Source organism: Momordica charantia (genome assembly GCF_013281855.1).
Source record: "Momordica charantia cultivar OHB3-1 chromosome 9 unlocalized genomic scaffold, Mcharantia_2.0 BLBB01000009.1, whole genome shotgun sequence".
Lineage (NCBI taxonomy): Eukaryota > Viridiplantae > Streptophyta > Magnoliopsida > Cucurbitales > Cucurbitaceae > Momordica > Momordica charantia.
The window spans coordinates 6,551,878-6,572,419 of record NW_028275167.1 but is presented as its reverse complement, the minus strand read 5'-3'; the positions used below and the strand labels follow the sequence as shown (position 1 = coordinate 6,572,419).

Sequence of the window (20,542 nt, the reverse complement as noted above, 5' to 3'; positions counted from 1 at the left end):
ATTCTTTTAAATAAAACGAATAAAAAAAACAAAACTATTCAAGATTCAACTCCTATTAATAAAAGTTAACAAGTTGTAATTCTAACTTTAATTTATAAGTTCAACTAATATATACTATCAAATAAAAGTCATGCTTGACGACATGTTATTTATGTTTATATTAATGTTCGTGCTTCACATCATGTTAAATAAATATTCCATATTCATATTATAGTGATGATGTATTACAAGCTTCATAATACATTTATGTCCTAACTAATATTGGAGCACTTGACCCCATTACTAAAGTTTAGGTATGAGTTTGTAATGTATGAAGATGCTTTCTCTTACGTTTTTTAATTCAAATTCTCACCTCAAATTTCAGGGTCCGTTTGGTGACATTTTTATTTATTGTTTATCGTTTATATATTTTAACGTATAAAAATATATATGTGTTAAGTAATTGTTTTTTATTTATGGATTTTTTTAACCAAAAAAGAAAAAAAAAGTAATTTTTGTTTATATAACTAATTCACTTTTAACTCGATTATTAAAAAAATATACGTTATATTGGATTTTTAATATTTATTACTTATTATATAAGTAATTAATATAATTTGATATGATTTAAGTTTCGTATTATAATTGGAATGTATTTAGTTTAGATATTATTTGACTTAGATGTCTTATTAAGATTGTATTATTACAAATAGGATGATAGGGAATCCAATTCAATAAAATTATATTTTGTTATTAATTATTATGTTCATATTATTTCCTCTCTAAAATTTGCCAGTAACAAGCGATAAGTCCTGAGCCTCGATTGGTTAAGACATCATAAGACACTGAATTCAAATCCACTCACATATTATACTAAAAAAAACAAGTGATAAAACAATGTTTTTATTAAGGTTTTTGAAAAAAAAAATGAACAATAACAATAACAAGCGATCCAGAAAGGTATCAGTTTTTTTTTTAATTTTACTATGGATGAGAAAGCTCGATTGTCGATTGAAAAGAGTATGCTGGGATGTTAGTTTCGGAAATGGAGTTTACGCTAAATTTGAGTTTCATCTTCTGTTGTGGGGTGTGCTTGTTTCTGTGTTGTTTGCCCTCTTTATTGTCTTCTCCCGGCCTCCATTGTTCTTAGTTTTTTTCATCCTTCCTAATAAAACAAATAGTTTGAAGGTTTTAGGGCATAGACATTTCGATCGATCTGCTTCTTAGATTGTCCGTTCATGTTTTTAATTTTCCTGTTCGATTGATTAAATTTGTGGGCGTGGTACTATTTTCTTTTTTTTTTTCTGGTCTTTTTTCACCTCATGTGAAATATTTTACTTTATTGTCCTTATACTTGCTCCTAGGAGTTCAAAATACCCGACGATGAAGCACCCAACCCGGTTGGATTGGAATAAACCTTGGGTTGGGTCGTTCTAGGGTTAAACCTTAAAATTTCCGGGTTGACCCGACCCAATAATACTTTATTTTTATTTTTTTAATATATATAATATATATATAAATTATATATATATATATATATTAAATCTAACCAAAACCTAACGTGCCACCTCCCTCCCCCCGTTTCTCTCCCTTCCTCCCCCCTCCCACTTTCTCTCTCTTCTCCCCCACTCCTCTCATCTCCCCCTCTGTTTTCCTCCCTCCATCCCATTCCTTTCATCTCCCTATCGTTCTCGTTGGTCTTTCCCTCCCCTCTTCTTCTTCCATTGATCTCTTCTCTAGTTTCCCCTCCTTTCTCCTCCCCTCATCCTGTGTACTCTTTCTCATTTTCATCCTCTTCTGATGATGGCGGTTGGGATAGTAAACAGTGAATAGTTTTCTCTACAATGAACCATCGATTTCTACAGATTTCAACTGAATCCTCTTTGGTTTGACTGCTTTATTTATCTCGTCTCAACCCGACGATCCAACCCGACCCAACCCAAAAATTTAAAGGTTGGGTTGACCTTCTTGATCTACCCAACTCGAAAATTTGGGTTGGTCCAAAAACTCTCCTAACCCGATCCAACTCAACCCGTGAACACCCCTACTTGCTCCGGAGTGTTTTTTTGGGTCTATTATATTTAAAGACATGTTCATATTGTGGTTATAACTTGCTATTCTTTGCGTAAACCATTGCCAAGCAGGTCGAACTCCCACCATGGACAGATATAGTGAAGACTGCGAGATTCAAAGAGCTTGCCCCTTATGATCCTGATTGGTATTACGTGAGAGCTGGTTAGTCCCCCTATTTTCCCCTTTTTGATTTCTTTATATTCATATGATATAAATAAAATCAACTTAAATTAATTACAGCCATTATGTGTGTTGTGTTTGTGCTGCTCTGTTGATCACTTTTTCAAACTTAATTAGCATCCATGGCAAGGAAGATCCCTACAGTTTTAAAAAAATCAATTTAGTCTGTTATATGTTTGACATTTTTTTCTTAATTTAGTCAATTATAGGTTAAATGTTAAAATTAGTCTGTGATAAATTTACATAGCATAATGACAAAAATTTAGTAGATAAAAAATGTATTTATTTTGTTATCCTTTTTGGTACGACAATGAGAGGGGAGATTTGAACCACAAATTTTTTCTTCTAAAAATTTTTATTAATGAGTGGAGTTATGCTTATATGGATCTTTTTATCTATTTACTTATTTTAAAGAAAAAATAGTTATTTAAGAGAATAAAACTCCAAATTTATACAAATTTTAAAAAAATTCGGAGGAGGAATTATAAAATTCACTACTTTTTTCTGAATTTACATTTAAGTTTATATTTCAATTCACAGTGGTGTAAGTTTATCGTAGGGGATTAAATTGAAAAATTGGACTAAATTGGAAATTTAAAAAAGAAGAATTAATTTGAAAAAAAAAGAACCAAAATACATATTAATTTATACTCGCCGCTGCGAGTCATTTCAGAAATTGGTAACCACGAATCCACGATGCTCCGCTCCCTGCGGACATCTCTGGCTACGGCCGCCCGCCGATTTTCCGGGGAAGCCTTCATGGCGGCGGTCGAGAACACGGCAATAGAAGGCGGCTCCGGCAGCTCCGGTGGAGGCGGCGGTCGAGACACGCTCGGGCGAAGACTCATGAGCCTCGCTTTCCCCAAGCGTAGCGCCGTGATTGCCATTCGCAAATGGCAAGAAGAAGGCCACACTGTCCGCAAATACGAGCTCAATCGCATCGTCCGGGAACTCCGCAAGCTCAAGCGCTACAAGCACGCACTCGAGGTATTCGATTTCAATCTTTCCTTATTTTGTTGAATTCATGTATTGTAATGAATGTGGGAGATAGCGTGTTATACTGATTTTTTGAGCTGGAGGAGCTCGTCTTCTACTTGAGCTGTGAGTGAGTTTAATATCCACCTGAATGAGTTGGAGTCAATTCAGTATCAGTTTATGTTTTTGAATAGTTCATCAAATCTAGCTTATGTTTTACTTGGTTTAAATCTCGAGCAAGTGGACAAGTTTAGCTTAATCATTTATAATAGGGATTTATTATGAGTTATTATGTAAGAATTAGAGCCATTTGATAGTGATTTTTGATTTTAAGAATCATGCCAATTTGTTAAATGTTGCTGGGGGAATGCAAACAAAGTCCAACCTTGGTTAGAGAAGGAAGTGATTCATGGTATATAAGAGAGGACAATTTATGAGACATTTTAGGTGAAACCAAAAGTAACGCCGTGAGGGCTATGCTCAAAGCGAACAATATCATAGAGATACTTGAGGTACCTGGGTTACTATTGTCTTTTAACATTAAACTTCAACTAGTTGCAGTGAAACCACTCCCTCTCCTTTATTGCAGTGTGCCAAGGAGAAAATTCTAGTCAACTAAAATGCGAGCCTTATCAAGAGTCGAGATTAGCTTTTATGTTAGGCGCTGAGTTGGATTCCATAGAAGGTTTAGTTTTTGGATTGTGTTACCTCAGTTGAGAAGTTCCCTATATTAGAAAGAATTCAGGTTGACTTACCGGTTATTATTATTGTTTCTTACCAAAAAGAAAAAAAACTTACTGGTTAATATTATTATTATTTTTTATATAAGAGATTTACTGGTTATTAACATCTACGTGAGCATGTATAGAAAAGGAATAAGAAGTGTCGAATTAAATAAATTGACTTACTCATTTTTCATTGAGCGAGGGACAACAGGAAAGTAGGTCTCATATATTGTGGTTGTAATTATTAGAAGTGATTTTATGGATGTTAATATGGTCCACATTAATTATTGGCAGAGGGAGGGCTAACATGCCTTTAGTTTATCCATGCCTTTAGTTTATCTTTTAAGAGCTCTCTGTTGTTAGAGGAGTTTCATGAGTGTAATATATCGCAGGATTACCTTGTGGCACGACCTCATAATGATCCTACTTCGAGAAAACTACAACGTAATAAGTATGTAAGTTTGATGAAATTAGTCGAGGTGCATACAAGCATGCTTAAACATTTGCGGATATGAAACAAAATAATAAGTACATAGGTGCATGGGACAGCTAGCACCCTCGCTAGAAGGAAAGAAGGGCTGGTCTTGACATGAGTTCATGTTCATAATTTTTTAAAAAGGAATTCAGTTAATATATGTCTCCTTTCTAGTGAATACTTTACATTATTTCCTATAAGAAAACATCTCTGACCTGCCCCCATTTTACTTCTTGTTTATAACCTCAGAATCACCATGCACCATGTAACTTATATGATCTGAAAGTGGTCTTGAATAATCTTGAACACTTCGCCCTGCAGATATGTGAATGGACGACATCACAGAAAGATATGAAGTTGCTACCAGGTGATTATGCAGTTCACCTGGATTTGATTGCAAAAATCCGTGGCCTGAATAGCGCAGAGAAGTTTTTCGAGGATCTCCCTGATAAAATGAGAGGCCAATCTGCCTGTACAGCTCTTCTTCATGTGTATGTGCAAAACAATCTATCAGACAAAGCTGAGGCTTTAATGGAGAAAATGTCTGAATGTGGTTTCTTAAAAAGTCCTCTTTCTTTCAACCACATGCTATCCCTTCACATCTCAAACAAGCAACTAGACAAGGTTCCCGCTCTGATTCAAGATTTACAGAAGAACACTAAACCAGATGTGGTAACATACAATCTTTTGTTGAATGTTTGTACTTTGCAAAATGATGTTGAAGCTGCTGAAAACATTCTCCTCGAGATGAAGAAGATGAAAATCGAACGAGACTGGGTAACATTAAGCACATTAACTAATCTGTATTCCAAAAAGCAACTTACTGAAAAAGCAGCATCTACTTTGAAGGAGATGGAGAAAATGGCATCTAAAAGAAATAGAATCACATTTTCCTCTCTTCTTAGCCTATACACCAATTTGGGGGATAAGGATGGAGCTTGGAGGATATGGAAAAAGATGAAGACGTCGTTCCGAAAGATGAGTGATAGTGAGTATACTTGCATGATATCTTCTGTTGTGAAACTCCACGAGCTCGAGGAGGCCGAGAAACTCTATACTGAATGGGAGTCGGTGTCTGGGACAGGCGATACTCGGGTTCCAAACATACTTCTCGCGGCATATATCAACAATAATCAAATGGAACAAGCCGAGAGTTTCTACAATCGGATGTCGCTAAAAGGAATTGTTCCATCTTACACAACTTGGGAGCTCCTCACGTGGGGTTATTTGAAGGAGAATCAGATGGAGAAAGTGTTACATTTCTTCAAGAATGCTGTTGGCAGTGTGAAGAAATGGAATGCTGATGAGAGATTGGTTAAACAAGTGTGTAAGAAACTTGAGGAGGAGGGTAACATTGAAGGGGCAGAAAAGTTATTGATTGTTCTTAGGAATGCAGGTCATGTGAATACTGAGATTTACAATTCTCTTTTGCGCACTTATGCAAAAGCTGGTAAAATGCCACTCATAGTTGCTGAAAGAATGGAAAAAGATGATGTTAAGTTGGATGAAGAGACCCGTGAGCTTATAAAACTGACCAGCAAGATGTGTGTGAGTGAAGTTTCGAGCACTTTTTACTATGAAACCCGAAAGACCGACCAAACTGACTGAACTAATTGAATTCAATTGGTTTGAAGTATATTTTAGTCTGTCTGAGTTAGGTTAGATTTCTTATGGAATATTTGGCCTATATGTCAGTTTGATGTTGGTGTTGGCAAAATATATGACATGAACCGACCCGAACTGACCCGCTCATTGATACTATTGAGTTTCGGGAATTTTCTCAGCAGGTTGCAGAATCTTGAGAGTTTTTTCTGGTGCAATATCAGTTTGATGTGGTGTTTTAGCTGTCTTCTCAAATGAATCATGAATTTACAATCAGCCCAGCCAAATTCACAAGCTACGTGTGGATGATGCTGCTAGCCACGGTAAGAAGTATTTGACATACATTGATGAGTACTACAGATTAAATTATTTCCAAAGCTCTCCCTAAATGTCGTATTTTGCTCTCAATTACTTGATTGAATATAGGATTTAACTCATTTTTGGTATTAATTAGCTTCCTTACTAGGATCGGATCAGTTAGTTTGAGCATAGTTCGGTGGATAATTACCTATTACCTTTTTAAAGTTTCAAGTTCAATCCTCCAGCTCAACACTTGTTGAGCTAAAAAATACATGCATTATACCATCTAAAGTTTAATGGCATTTTAAACTTCTTAAAATCGTAACATAATTGACACATAAAATTATAAGAAAAATGTAAAAAAAAAAAAAAACTTGGTTAGCTAATATCTTTGAATCACTTGAGGATCCACTGCTTTTGATACTTTGTCCACATATAGAGATCAGATCAATAGACATCCTGTATACAAAATTTTGTATTCTAAGTCACTTTTTCCTGAGGGGGTGTGAGGGCTGAAAGTTTTGTTTTCGATCTGACACGAGAAGTACCAATCTGGAAGCGACTCTTTAGTCCTTATGCTGGAAGTTGAACACTTCTCGAGTGTTCTTGGAGTAAATATAACTTCGGCTTTTTGATTACTAGGATTGTTGTTCTAAAGGAAACGCTTACCAACTTGGTTTTAGGCTAAAGTCTCAAGTCAACGTGCATTTCTAATTCCAATGAGCTAGGGTGCTCTTTTTATAAGTTCTAGTTTTCTTTTGGGATATATTCTTTTAATCTTTTAATTCTATCAATAAAAGGTGTCTTTTGTTCCTTTCAAGAATAAAAAAAGTTGTCCATTCCTAGTTTCATAACTAAGATAGTAGAGATGGAATTTGATAATACATACTGCTTCAAATTGGTCTCGAGTGGATTCCAATTTTTGAGTTAGCACTTGGATTTCTTCAGCTAGTTCTTCAATCTGCACATAAGAAAATAACCGCAAAAATGAACACGGTTTCTTAATGAACTCAAGTTGGCCTGAAGAAGAGTTGAAAAAAAGAATCAGAGGATGGAAATGACTAAACATAACCTTCTTCTGGGATGCTATATACATGCTCTTGTACTTCATATCAGGTGTCGGTACTGTTTCCATCGAGGAGGATTTCTTAATAACCTGTTTTTCACCAATTAATGAGCAAAATCACCCAACCTAATAATGTAACAGAAAAAAATGATAGGCACTTGTACCTCAGCCTTTATTGAGTTTAAGGAATGGCCATGTGCTTCGAGTAGTTTCACAATGTAGTCGATTTTCCCTTCCAAGTTTTTGTCCCCGAACATGTACTCAGGCAAGCCATTCTCTTGGTCAAGAGGTGGGCAACTCATCTTCTCCATCACTAAGAGTTATCTCTTCAACGACGCTCTGTTGTATATTGAGGCATCGAGGTGTTGAATTTTGAATACATTCAGATCGACGGACAGAAAACTTATTCACTTTCCATTTGGAAGAACTTCTACTAGCTAATGATGATTGTACCTTCTTCAAGGATGGATTGCTACCTTCTGGTTTTTCAGAGGCTGTCATTGTGGTTTCATGTGCTGCTTCCGTGCTCTGCAAAAACGAGTGATATTTTTGGTCTTTGATTTTGCAGCACCGAAGGAGGAGAGATGGATTCTAAACTTACAATTCAGTCTACTACTTCTAACCAATTAAAAAAATATGAACTCATTGAACTTAAAAAAAAAAAAGAACGAAATTTTAATCAACAAAAGAACATAAACGGATTCCACATCGACAAGGCCCAACCAACTCAGTGACTACAAAAGTAAAATTATAGAAAAGATCCCCAGGTTTTGGTAGCAAGGGAAAAAAAGGATAATTACAAAAAACAATAATGAGGAACTCAAAGAGAGGCATTAAAAGAAAAAGGGAAGTATGAACATTAAAGAGAAAACTATGATATGCTTCATTCCTCTGTTAATATACCATAAACAGAGACAGCAATAATGCATTAATGGCAAAATAATAATAAGAAAAAAAACAGAGAGAGAGAGAATAAGATCTACCACACTAGCATCAGATGAATATGAAAGTCAAATGAAACCAACCAAAGGAAAAGTCGAGTACAATTTGATTCAATCCTTTGTTAATATGATGAAAATTAAACACCCTGTCATAAATGTTAAAAAGAAAAACAAGAGTACGATTCATTCCCCTGTTAATATTCTAACAGTGATTTTGGGAAGTTTATATGGAGTTTAGTTTATATCAGATATATCCGAGGGTTATAGTTGGAGAGTGAGTTGCTAATAGTGATTTTATGAGGTTTATATGGAAAAAACTCACAAAGTTCTCGACATAATTTTCAACCTACCATGTCCCTTAAATCAAGAAATCAATCTTAGTATGGGACCCACATTAATTAAAAGATTATGATAATATTTTATGGAATTAAATCTTTTTATATTTAAAAAACGAATAACTATAATAAATGATAAATGCAATAAATAAGGGTAAAATTGAAATTAAAATAAAATTGTACATACAGAAATCTAAAAGTGTAAAATTAAAAAAAATTTAGACATTTGTGTAAATAAGTTTCTAAAATAGCCCTCCGAAGACATTATCTTTTTATGAGAAATATACACTTCAATGGGCAACTTGATAATTTATTATAGATTTCATCCTAAATGGGCTAGTTTTAGACAAATTAAGTGTAAAGTTTCAATAGTTAACCCATTTTTGCAATTAAAATCTCCAAATGGGGTACTGATGTACTTAACCAAAAAAAAGAAGAAGAAGAAGAAGCCCAAATCCAATGTTGAAAGAGAAGACATAAGCCCAATAAGAGGTTTGGATTTATTGCCCAACACTAGCACTACTATCATATATTCATTGGGCTTTCAGGCCCAACATTAGGCTCTTGAGTGGTCTATGGTCCAAATTCATTATCTAGATTTTAGTTACTCTGAAACTATAAGTTCACTTGTGTCTCACATGGAAAAGAGTATGTCCAATGAGGTTATAATTAGTATGATTATAGGTCTTAGTAGTTTTATGTATCTCAAAAAAAAAAAAAAAATTGTCTCAGGAGTTTTATGAACTTAGCTCTTCAATTCCAATAAAATATCGGTAATCAGTATTCACGACTGTAACTTTGTCAAGTATATATTGTCCTTCAATAAGCATAAACAGTACAAGAACATATATTTTAAGAGACATCAAAAAATTATTGTCGCTGAAAACCATTTTTTGTTACTGAGAGTATTTACGACATGTAGGGATTTGTCGATGAATAACTTATCAGTTGCACCTGTATGTCACGCCTATAATTATTTTTAGCCTCTTAACATTTATCTATAGTTCTTTCTTCGAACACGACAAATTTTAATTCATAGTGTTCCTCACATTGTGAACAAAACACACACAAATGTTTGTGAAAAGGGAGCCTCCTTAGTTGATGTTGTTATATAGTGAATCTAGGAGAGGGAACAACTTATATTAAAAGATTGATTTTGGAAGAAATTTTGATGAGAAATTGAGGGTGAATTCCCCTTTTAGGAGACAGCACCACAACAACCCTAAATTTACTCATTTTGCTTGGATTTTATAGCATTGGGATATGTATAATCACCAAATAGTACCCAAAAAAAAAAAATGCTCTTGGATTCAAATATGGCCTTATTTGCAAAATGCAATAAGAGAGAGACACTTGGCCATTTGTTGGACAAAACAATAGAGATGAAAAAGGGAAGGATTTGAAATGTTGGAAAATTTGGGAGCTTAGTGAATGTAGTGTCGTGTTCTCTCTTTTTAAGAACAATTTAGGTGTGATTTGTGAGTATGTTTCATTGTTCGACTATTTTTGGCATTGACTTTGCACTGCTTAAAAAGTTGAGCGTTTATCTCTTTCTTACCTCTTAGAGGATATAAATGATCTTTAGTTTTGGCAAAACACTAATGTGATTGTTGTTTGATTTTTGTGTTGTCTGAGAGAGAGGGCATTTGAAGGGCATTAAAGGAAGAGCAATAAACTTTGAAGTTTTTAGTAGGAAAGGAAACAAGTAGAAATGTGGGCATGCATGACTCCTTCAAATGCCCTCTATATTGACATTTTTTAGGTCAAATAAGCTGTGTACATTAGTGACACACTTAGACAACTAATTCACAAAGGCCAAGAAAGGGATTTTATTTTCGTCAATTTGAACTCGTTTGGTAAGATTTTTGTTTCTTGATGTTTTGTTTTTAGTTTTTCAGAAATTTAAAAGTTTTTTAACGATTTTTGTTTTTTATTTCTCATTTTTAAGAAACGTTCTTAAAATCGTGTAGAAACTTTGAAAACAACAAAATCAAGTTTCTCGCTTCTTGTTCCAACTTTCAGTTTCCAGTTTCTTTCTAAAATATAAATAAGAGCGTTATTTTTATCATTATTGACTTATAATTATAAAATGTATAATAAATATTTAAAAAATTAATATAACATTAAAATTTTGATTATTTAATTTTAAAAAATAAAATTTCATATACAAAATTTAGATCTTTTAATTTAAAATTTTAGAAAATGAGAAACAATAAATAGTTACCAAACATATTGTTTCTGTTCGTTTTTTTCAATAAAAACTAAAAACAATAAACACGCATATCAAATGCTACTTTATTTTTAGTTATTAAAAAAAGTGGAAACAAGAAAAAAAAATTATCAAATAGGTCCTAGAAATTTAATTATTTGTAAACTGTATGGACTTTACCCCGTGCAATAGTATGATATTGTTTACCTTCACGCTTTTGCTTATGGATTCATCTAAAAGGTCTCATACCAATAGAGATAATTGTGTCTCAAAATCAATCTCTCCCCTGACTTTGTTTGCATTTCCCTTACAAACCCAACATATAAATCCTCTATTTATTATGTCAGGTTAAAATTAGAAAATTTATGACGACATTACAATTTTAATTCTTAAATTTTTTTACAGATTTTCAAATAAGTCTATGGACTTTTCAAAATATCACATAAAATTTCTAAATTAAAAAACGTCTTTTAAGTTTTTGAACTTTCAATTGTGTGTCCAATGAATTTTTTAACTTTATAAATATCTAATAAGTCTCACGAATTTATTAGACTTAAAGTTAAAAGTTCATGAACCTATTAGACACACCTGTTTGATCATGAAAATGATCAAGTTCGAAATCTGCGAAGCTCGAATAAGAATGTCGAAGTCCAAAGTATTTGCAAGACAGGTTTAGCACTCCAACGAGCAAGTTAGTACTTAATCTGATCTATAGCTCAAAGTGAGAATAGTTTTGCATATAAAGATGAACTCCGACAGACCTTCGCACTTTTAACAGCTCTCCGCCATTCGTGGAAACGCGACATGTTGTCGGGGAACATCTTCGTTGTTTTCATGCTTGCCAGTGTTCTTCGAAGTTAGCTCATACCTCTATTAGGTTGACCAAAAGGCAAAATGGTGATCGGCTCAGCGATAATGCACAGAGCTATCAACACTTGTGTTTATCTAAAAGTCCTGGTTGAATTTTTCTATTATCTTAGACATCAAGTCTCCTTAAGCATTTGACACGTGGCAGGCCATAATTGGCCTCCAACAACACTATTGAAAAGTTCATGAACGTGCTAGATACAAAATTCAAAGTCATTAACTTATTTGACACATCGAAAATTAAAAAATTTAATTAAGTATACTTATAAGATACAACATACAAAATTTAGGAACCAAACTTATAAACCAAACTTATAATCAAATAGTCATGTCATGTCACCATTTCAAAAATGATGTTAGGTCAGAAATCAAGATAATTCAAAATTCGTAAATATATTTGAAACCTCTTGTAGTTCTAAAAAGTAAATCGAGACACCTGAGGTCATTGTTGGGTAGAAATTGCGTTTTATGTGACTTGAACACAAGATCTCAAGAATATTTCTTGTAATCCCGAATTATCCAAATTATTCTTTAGAGACTTGAATTTCTACCATTTTAATCCCACAATTCGAAAATCGTTTTAAAAAATAAATCTGTCAAATACATGTTCACTGAAGCCATTTAGATTGTCAATCAAATGAGTTCCACCAATCAAATTTGATTAGAAAAAATACTTCAACCCAACTCAACTTGAGAAATAAAGATCCCTACAACAACTTGCCAGTGTCCTCGTTACCACCATGCAATAAAATCATCATGTTGCCTATATTTTCTCTCTCTTACCTTTTTCCTTGTTTAGTTGTTTGTTGTTCACTTTTTGAACATGTAGGAGAGAGAGAGAGAGTAAAAAACTCTTTCATTTCTTCACAATCCCACTTCACATTTTCACCTATAAATTCTCTACTCACCCACTTCTTTCTTCATCTTCAACCTCCCTTCTATTCCCCTCCCCTCCTTCACAAGCCACATATCTTCAATTTCAACAAAATCCCATCTCTTTTTTTCTGTTCTCAGCTCATATAAACTTCAAAGTTTCAATCTTTTTACCCAATTGTTCAAACCCAAATCTCACTTTTTTCCTCTCTCTCTCTCTGTTTTTTTTTTTCTTTTGCTCTGTTTTTCCCTCTTGTTTTGGATACACCAAATCGAAATGTCGTCGAGTATCTATCAAGGGTTGCAATCATGTCTGACGGAACCACATGTTCTAAGGCTCAAATTGACTCCCTCAAAATCCAATTCTTCCCGGCCGGCGGCAGCGACGGAGGGAGAAGATTCTGAGCTCTCTGCCGCTCATTTTGATGCACAAATTGAAACCCATCTCGAAATGGGGGAAAATAGCGCCGCCAGCGCTGCTCTGGTGGCCGACATGACCGCCTTGGAGGGCGGCGGGAATGGTGGTGGTGGGTGGAGCTGTCTCCAAGCTCTGTCCGGTGTGTATGTTGACCCTCCGAAGAAGCAGTATTCTCCGACAACGCTCAGCCGGAGGAGCCTTGAAATGTGCACCGAGAGCTTGGGGAGCGAGACCGGCAGTGACGGAAGCGAGACCGGCGGCGACGACAGAACGTCTCTGTTTCTGTTGGACGTAACAGAGGTGTCACCGACTGCTTCCGACAAAAAGCCGCAGCCCCGGTTTTCGAGGCTTTCGAAATTGAGAGCGGCAAAGAAACTTGCCAAGCTGAGGTAAGCCACCCCGAATTCAAAAGTTTAATTTAATCATGTTTGATAACTATTTTCTTTTTTCTTTTTCTTTTATGAAATTAAACTTATCACGGCTATTACTTATCTATTCATTTATTTTGTTATCACTTAAAAAAAGATAGATAATAAAATAGTTTCAAAATCTTATTTTTGATTTTAAAATGTGGTTAAGAATTTAGATGTATTTTAAAAGGTAAGAAATTGGGAGAAAAACAAGCACAATTTTTTTAAAATTGAGAACTAAAAAAAATCATTATCAAACGAAACATAAATAGATGGATTACGACATATTTCTTTATTTATTTATCCTTTTCACACTCTCTCGAGGGTGTGAGCTTAAAAAATAACACAAAAGATCCAACAAGTGACAATCAACATTAATCAGAAATCAAAAAATGTGCACTTCCTACCCTCATACCTATGTGATTATGTTTGTTTAATCATATATTCACATTCTTAACGAGCAGCTATCCTCCGCCACTGACATCAATGAACGGGCCAATGGGTGTGAAGGTGAAGCCTTATAGGGAAGAAGGGCGGTTGGTGCTGAAAGCAGAGTCGTTGCCATCGGTGAAGCCATGTTTTGTGGTGGAGCGGGGCAACGGGAGGTTGAGGCTAAGGTTGGCGAACGAGCATCGTATCGTCGAGGAAGAGGAGGAAGAGAAGGAGGAGAAGAATATAGGGAAGCTTGGGAGGGGTACGAGGTGCAAGTGCAAGGAAGGAGGGGGAGGGAGGAAGGAGTTGCTCAATTGGAAGCCATTTTTGGTGTCCACTTGAAGCTTTTTTTTTCTCTATCTTCTCTATCATCTATATTGGCTATGATACTTTAGTACTACTTTTTCTTTTCTCTTTTGGGATTTCTATGACTTGTACGTTTGATTTTGCAATATGTTAATGGTAGTTATTATAGTTACTCTCTTTCTCTCCAACAACTTTTAAAAAAGGTTGTTGCCATTGTACTACTATTTGGAAGTTATGAAAATCAATTTGAAAAATTACTTCGAAAATATGAATGTAGATTTGAACATTTCACGGGTGTAGATTTGAATCTTTGACCTTATCGAAAGAAGTTATATTCTTTATCGTTTTAATTATACTTATACTAGCATAGAAAAGATTAAGATTATCATTATAATCATCCTGGCTTTTGTATCTTTATTTTTTTTATTATATATGATTATAAACGTTTATTTAAAATATATTTTTAGATGGAAATGTTTCCTCAAACATTAAGACTTAGCTAAATTATAGTAGAGTTACCAAAACCATAAAGAAGAATTTCAAATATTTTGTGGTTTAATTATATATGTTGACAAAGATAACTCAATTAATAAAGACGAATTGATTTATAGCCTCCCATTTGTAATTTATTTCATCATAAAAGTAAATAAGTCTTGGAATATTGAATTTGGACCCTTCCAGGTTTGCTCCTCACTATAGCTGCTTGTGCATATGATATAAAAGTGTCTAATAGGTCTTTTAAACTTCATATTTGTATCTAACAAATTTTTGAATTTTCAATTTTATGTGTCTTTATTCGACATCGATTGTAGAATTCATTATATTAATATACCAGACACAAGATTGAGGACGAAACCTTAAAGTTAATTCATTATATTATATCATTCATATTAATATATCAGTAACTATGTCTATAATATTTATAGACATGAGAGCCCCCGATAAAGGAAAGGAGTAAGATCAATCTCACTCTAACTTACATACACGTACGTTGAGGGTGTTGTCTCATGTACTATATGTCAAGTGGTGGCATGTTACCCTTGTCCTAAAACTCTCAACTAAAAATTTTGAAAAAGGATCACAATATTGGATCCTTGATTGGAATGTTGAAGGAAATAAAGTGGGGTGGAAGGGCCAAGTTGTGAGGAACTAAAGGACTAAAAAGAGAGGACATAGAGAGTACATGCCCTGCTAAATTTCATATGGGTGTAGGACCCTATTGAGAGAGACCAAATTGGGACTGAGTGATCTATGATCTCTGTGCTTTAGGGTTTCTAAGTCCTTACATGATATCACCTAATAGGACCCCCATTCTCTCTTTACCATCAAAATCGAATTGAAGAACTCCATTGTTTTTCATACGAGGTTGATCTTCTCAACTCGGACAGAGAAGGGTTTCTAAAAAAACTAAGTAATCTTTGCGAAACAAAAATTTAGATCGAGTTAAAAGTTTGTTTTTGTTAATCTATCTCGACTCAAACCGAAGAGAGATTTTTAATATTTAATAATGAATTCATGAAACATATACTAGATTACGTCATCACTATTGAAAAAAGTAATAAAGAAGGGGATCCATGAAACAAACTTTAAATGGTAAATTAATTCTCGAGATAGTGCAGTGGCAAGAGCCTTGAGAATTGTGGTATCACCCTACCATGAGATCTTGGGTTCAAACGAGACGTGTTCGAGTGAGTCCATAACGAGATCAAATTTGACATAGGATTAGGGTTTTTTTCCCTTTCCATGAGAATGATTGGGAAAGAATTATGTGGTTGGTTAAGGTGGGTAACATTCTTTGGAGGGGTATAGGATGGGGGAAGAGAGGGTTGTCCAATCATGGAGGTGCCCATAGAGCGAAGGGTATAACTTTTTTGGGGAGTGGTTTCTTGGATAGGGAAAGGGGGAGAAGATGTCAACTAAAGCATATATATGTTGCATCATTGTGTCCCTCACATCATGTGCTTCAAGAATTAACTTCATTTCATATCTATATATATGTTTCTTCGTGCGAGAGAGAGGACCCATTTTATCTCACCAAATCCTCATCCCATTAAGCAAAAATCTTTACATGTCACATAAAGTTCTTGTTTGGCAATGTACTATGCACAAGTGAATTATATGTGGTTTGAGGTTTTGAATTGAAGTGTGAATATGTAATGAAATTTTTTTTAATGACCTGTCATCGGTACAGTTCTTTAACTTTTTATCCTTATAGTGGGAGCGAATACAAGACCTCGTGGTAGGTGATACCACGAGGTCGGTCTCATGCCCTTGTTAATGTGGCTACACCTTGGAGGCAAAATTTGTTATGAAATTGAATAACTATAATCCCAAGTACCTTAAGAGAATAATAAGATCGCTCCCTTTTGGAAATTGGAGAAGCCAATTAAAGACTATTTGGGAGTGTTTCTTGAAATTACGGGTAGATGTAAATATAAGATCTTAAGCAAAAGGTCCATGAGAATTAGTATTTCTTAATTAATTAAGCTCATGACAATGATTGAAGAACAAATCATGATTAAATCCTTGCTTCTGGCTTCATTACCATTTCATATGTTTAAGATCTCTTGTTCATTTCCTTAGTGGTTGTTTCTTTAGAGTTAAGGCATGTAGAGTAAAAACTTTCCATACATTCTCTAGGTGCTTGTTTCTTCATAAACTTAGACATATGAGCTTGATTAAGTTTGAGGATGTCACTGGTCAAGGCTGAACTTCATAATATTAAATATGCACGTGTACACATATTTGTTTGGTCCTCAAATGAAAAGATCATGTGTTTGGTGATGAAAAATGACGTGACACGTGGACCTATAAGAAGAGAGTTAGCTAACCCATCTTAATTAATACCTCAGTATTAATTTATAGTTCCACCAAAGATATAGCTCGGTCATCTCTTCTAATCTGATCCGAGCTATACCGCATCACCACCCGTAACTTCTATTCAACTCCCAACTCATCACTATCGTTGAATTCACTCTGTGATTTACGCATCGTGCTAAGTGGTTGATTAAGTGGGACTTGCTCCTAAGCGACTATAATACAAAGATTCACTTATTATGCAAGCATGCAATTCTGACTAGCTCATCTCGAGAGCAATACCTCGAATATTGAGACTGACTTGAGCGTTGGAGTGTCTGCTCTTTTTGTGCAGTGTGTTTCTTCGCACACCTCCTTCCATCATAGTTTGGGCACACTCCCTCATAGGTCTGACCGGTCGGAATTTGGTATCAACCGGATGAATCTCCATTTTTTAACTATTATCCAAAGCTAATAAACCTTTTCTCTCTCTAACTTATTTTTATACCTCTTTTACTAGCTAGCACCGTCTAACTAATCTATCTTCATACACTTTTTTTTTATTAATCTTTCTTCATAAACATGCTTTCTCACTATATTTATCTCTCTATACATATCCTTTTCTTACTAATTATCTCTAAACACATGCTTTATATCTATCGTCGAAAATTTTCCCTAGCTAGCTTTTCTCTAACTTTTTTTCTCGCTTGATTGCAAAACATTCCATACAAAAGAATGACGAAATTGAAACTTTTAAAAAAAATTAGGAGACCAAAAAGGAAAGAACGTCACAAATATTAGGAGACAAGATTACCCATTTTTTAATAACTCGTTTTCTACACATTTATAGATTGATTTAGGTTAAGGAAAGGTGTATATTATTATTGAAGCCACTCTTTTTGGAAAGTTGTGATTCTTATATAGTACAAGATTCCCCTTTGGATTATTTGGCCAAAGCTTTTAGCTTTACAATATGGCCTTTAGTTTGTGTGGCAATAGTTTGGGACACCTCTTAAATGGTTTTGACCATTGGCAACACTTGGACAAAATTTTTTAATTGCAATTGGATTATCATTTTCATATATATTCTTTGGATTTTGACCTACATTTTCCATACTCATCTCATTATTGGTTTATAATTCTATAGATATGTCCTTTGTGTATTATCCAAAACCTTCGTTCTTATTTATTTTTTATAAGAAAAAAAAATCTTAATGTTTGTATAATATATATTTAAAATCTTAGTCAAATCATGACAACTAAAGAGGTTAGTTTTCCTATAAACTAAATTTTTGGTTTAAAAAGTTTTAGAAGAAAATATATATAATAATTTGATTTGTAGACATGAAAAGCATAAGAACTCGACCATAATTCCTCTCGAATCAGAAGAAAAAAAGGGGTAGTTCCTGTAATTTGTTGAACTATTACGATTGTGTCTATATACATCTCAAACAATATTAATTAGAAGTTTTGACTACGTTTATTCTAGATTTGTATAATGATTCTAGGTTGTTCTTAACGTAAATAGTTAAATTATTATGTGGAGCGTATACAATGAATCAAAAATATTGACTGCTTTGACATAACATGGCAAGTCGATATCAGACGAGTCCGCCCGAGAAATAAAACAAAAACGTGAGAAGATAAGAATTAAAAATGGAGGCAGAAAGCCAACTTTTGTTGAGTTTCTACACACATGAGATCTTATGGCTTCCCTTACCCCTTCCCATCAAACTAATAGCAAAATCCCACCACATGCACAATATATAAATCAAAGCCAATGCTTTCAATTTTATTCTCAATCTCTGTGATTCTAATGGCCAAGTTGTCCTTGTCTTATTTACAATTTGTATTATACTTGAGAAGGCATCACCACAAATACAAAGGAATCCATGCGTGTAGGAGAGAGACGAGTATTATTAGATATAGGTTCGAAATCTATCTACCGTCGTTCAATATAGATTTGGAATACAGTTTTCAACTCATCTCTGTCTCTTATATATGTTGATGCAAGATTCTGCCAAGCTACCTTTGGCCATGTGTCTATCAAGGACGAGCTGCCGAGGTGCAACCTTAAGGCAAAAGGGACATGAAAAAGAACAAACACTCTAATGCTCAAGTTACAGTACACACACGAGATGTAGTAAATCGTTTTCGGAGCAGAATTGCGCACATGCGTTATGAAGTGGAGTATCCTTTTAATAGGTAGGTGGAGGGACAAGGTCGTTGGAACCGCTCCAACCAGTCGATGGTTATGACTGTCGGGCCCTCAGGCCGATTGTTGGGGATTTCCACCTCTGTTTATCCCGAACTGAGTAAATGAATACACGTGTCAGTGTCAATTTTACCTTTGACAATATCCAACAGTGTAAAATTGTCAGTCACACTATTTTAGCTTTACACTATTTTAGCTTTTTCCTCGAGTAATTTCTTAAGGGTGAGAGAGAAAATAGTAAAGAGATTAGCTGACGGGGAGAGGGAAGCAAAGAGAGAGACCTTTGAAGTTTTATGTGGTGTGTTTTGTGTCATAGTATTGTCCTACGTGGTGAAGCTTTAATGTTCTCCACATCTTATGTGTACCGTTTTGTGGGGATCCATGTCATCGACCTAATCCAAGTTTCTCTTTATTTTTCACTCATTTTTGTTTAATTTCTCTACACAAATATCAATCCATTGAAAAATGTCTCTACGTAAGAGAGTGACCCAAAGTTCTGGAAGAAGAAAATATGTTAAGAGTGTGCAATTAAAATTTTCACTAGGACGATGCAAAATTCAGATAATCCAAAATAAAGGGTTCATTTCGATTATTGAGATCTCGTTTCATAACATTTTTTATTTTTTATTTTTTATTCTTTTAATTAAAAATTTACCATCACTACTTTCATCCATATATTCCTTTATTTTGTTATCAATTTTTTAAAAATGTTCACAAAATTTAAGCCAAAATTCAAAAAAATTAAAAGACAAAATAATTTTCCAAAACTTGTTTTTTTGCTAAAATTTGACTAAGAATTTAGATGTATTCTGAATAAAAGGAAAAATATATTAAAAAAATGTGAAAAATAAGCATAACTTTTTAAAACATAAAATTAAAAACAAAATCGTTATCGGACCATAATATTCCAACTCTGTGTTCGTTTTTTTTTCTCCTTTCCTTCAGAATCAAAGTTCTTTTCTTCTTGCAATTATCAGCTTTTCGTTACATCTGATTCGTGTGAAGTTTTTCTCTTTTGTATATACTCTCTCTTAAAATCATACGAATTACAAAAGAAAATATATATATTATAATATAATCGGAGAATCCAAAATTTGAGTATGAAAATCGTAGGCGTTGGTTGAAAATTATAGGCAAGGCGCTAAATAACTATCATAGATGGTTCCTTAGTCTAAAATGATAGGATAAATTTTAAGGAAATTGACTCAAACTTCATGATGGCTACCTATCTGTAAGAATTAAGTCTTATATGTGAACAAGAATACGACACAGCAAATTATATTGGTTCATCACTAAGGACAAAGGGGTACCGTGTGGAGCCCCCTTCTATCGAGCGTCCAGATAGAACACTTGCTACACGGACCA

General features: G+C 34.2%; 2 protein-coding genes and 1 pseudogene across 5 annotated transcripts; 2 read left to right on the top strand and 1 right to left on the bottom strand.

Annotated features, from left to right (window-relative positions):
- The first annotated feature begins 1,570 nt into the window (after positions 1-1,570).
- Positions 1,571-6,190, top strand: LOC111018472 (Pentatricopeptide repeat (PPR) superfamily protein). 3 transcript variants are annotated; one of them, XM_022294573.2, is made up of 4 exons: positions 1,571-2,214; positions 2,906-3,219; positions 4,325-4,387; positions 4,729-6,190. In XM_022294573.2, the coding sequence occupies exons 2-4, from the start codon at positions 2,929-2,931 to the stop codon at positions 6,013-6,015; spliced, it is 1,641 nt and encodes a 546-aa protein (XP_022150265.1). In that variant the 5' UTR covers positions 1,571-2,214; positions 2,906-2,928; the 3' UTR covers positions 6,016-6,190. The 3 variants fall into 3 exon arrangements, with proteins under 3 accessions (XP_022150265.1, XP_087974134.1, XP_022150266.1); XM_088118008.1 differs by lacking the exon at positions 4,325-4,387 and having other exon boundaries at positions 4,657-6,190; XM_022294574.2 differs by lacking the exon at positions 4,325-4,387 and having other exon boundaries at positions 1,573-2,214.
- A 412-nt stretch (positions 6,191-6,602) lies between these two features.
- LOC148208888 (uncharacterized) lies at positions 6,603-11,666 on the bottom strand (annotated as a pseudogene). Its single transcript, XR_015787086.1, has 4 exons — positions 11,622-11,666; positions 7,540-7,966; positions 7,382-7,465; positions 6,603-7,270 (listed from the first exon to the last, which is right to left on the bottom strand). The product of XR_015787086.1 is annotated as an uncharacterized LOC148208888 (transcript).
- Positions 11,667-12,439: 773 nt separating this feature from the next.
- On the top strand, positions 12,440-14,431 carry LOC111018475 (protein FANTASTIC FOUR 3-like). Its single transcript, XM_022294578.2, has 2 exons — positions 12,440-13,407; positions 13,893-14,431. The coding sequence occupies exons 1-2, from the start codon at positions 12,878-12,880 to the stop codon at positions 14,200-14,202; spliced, it is 840 nt and encodes a 279-aa protein (XP_022150270.1). The 5' UTR covers positions 12,440-12,877; the 3' UTR covers positions 14,203-14,431.
- Positions 14,432-20,542: the final 6,111 nt, after the last annotated feature.

Coding starts and splice junctions, on each gene's coding strand:
- LOC111018472 (XM_088118008.1), top strand. CDS start 2,929: ATGCTCCGCTCCCTGCGGACATCTCTGGCTACGGCCGCCCGCCGATTT. Junction 3,220..4,656: donor GCTACAAGCACGCACTCGAG/GTATTCGATTTC, acceptor TTATAACCTCAG/AATCACCATGCACCATGTAA.
- LOC111018475 (XM_022294578.2), top strand. CDS start 12,878: ATGTCGTCGAGTATCTATCAAGGGTTGCAATCATGTCTGACGGAACCA. Junction 13,408..13,892: donor AAGAAACTTGCCAAGCTGAG/GTAAGCCACCCC, acceptor CTTAACGAGCAG/CTATCCTCCGCCACTGACAT.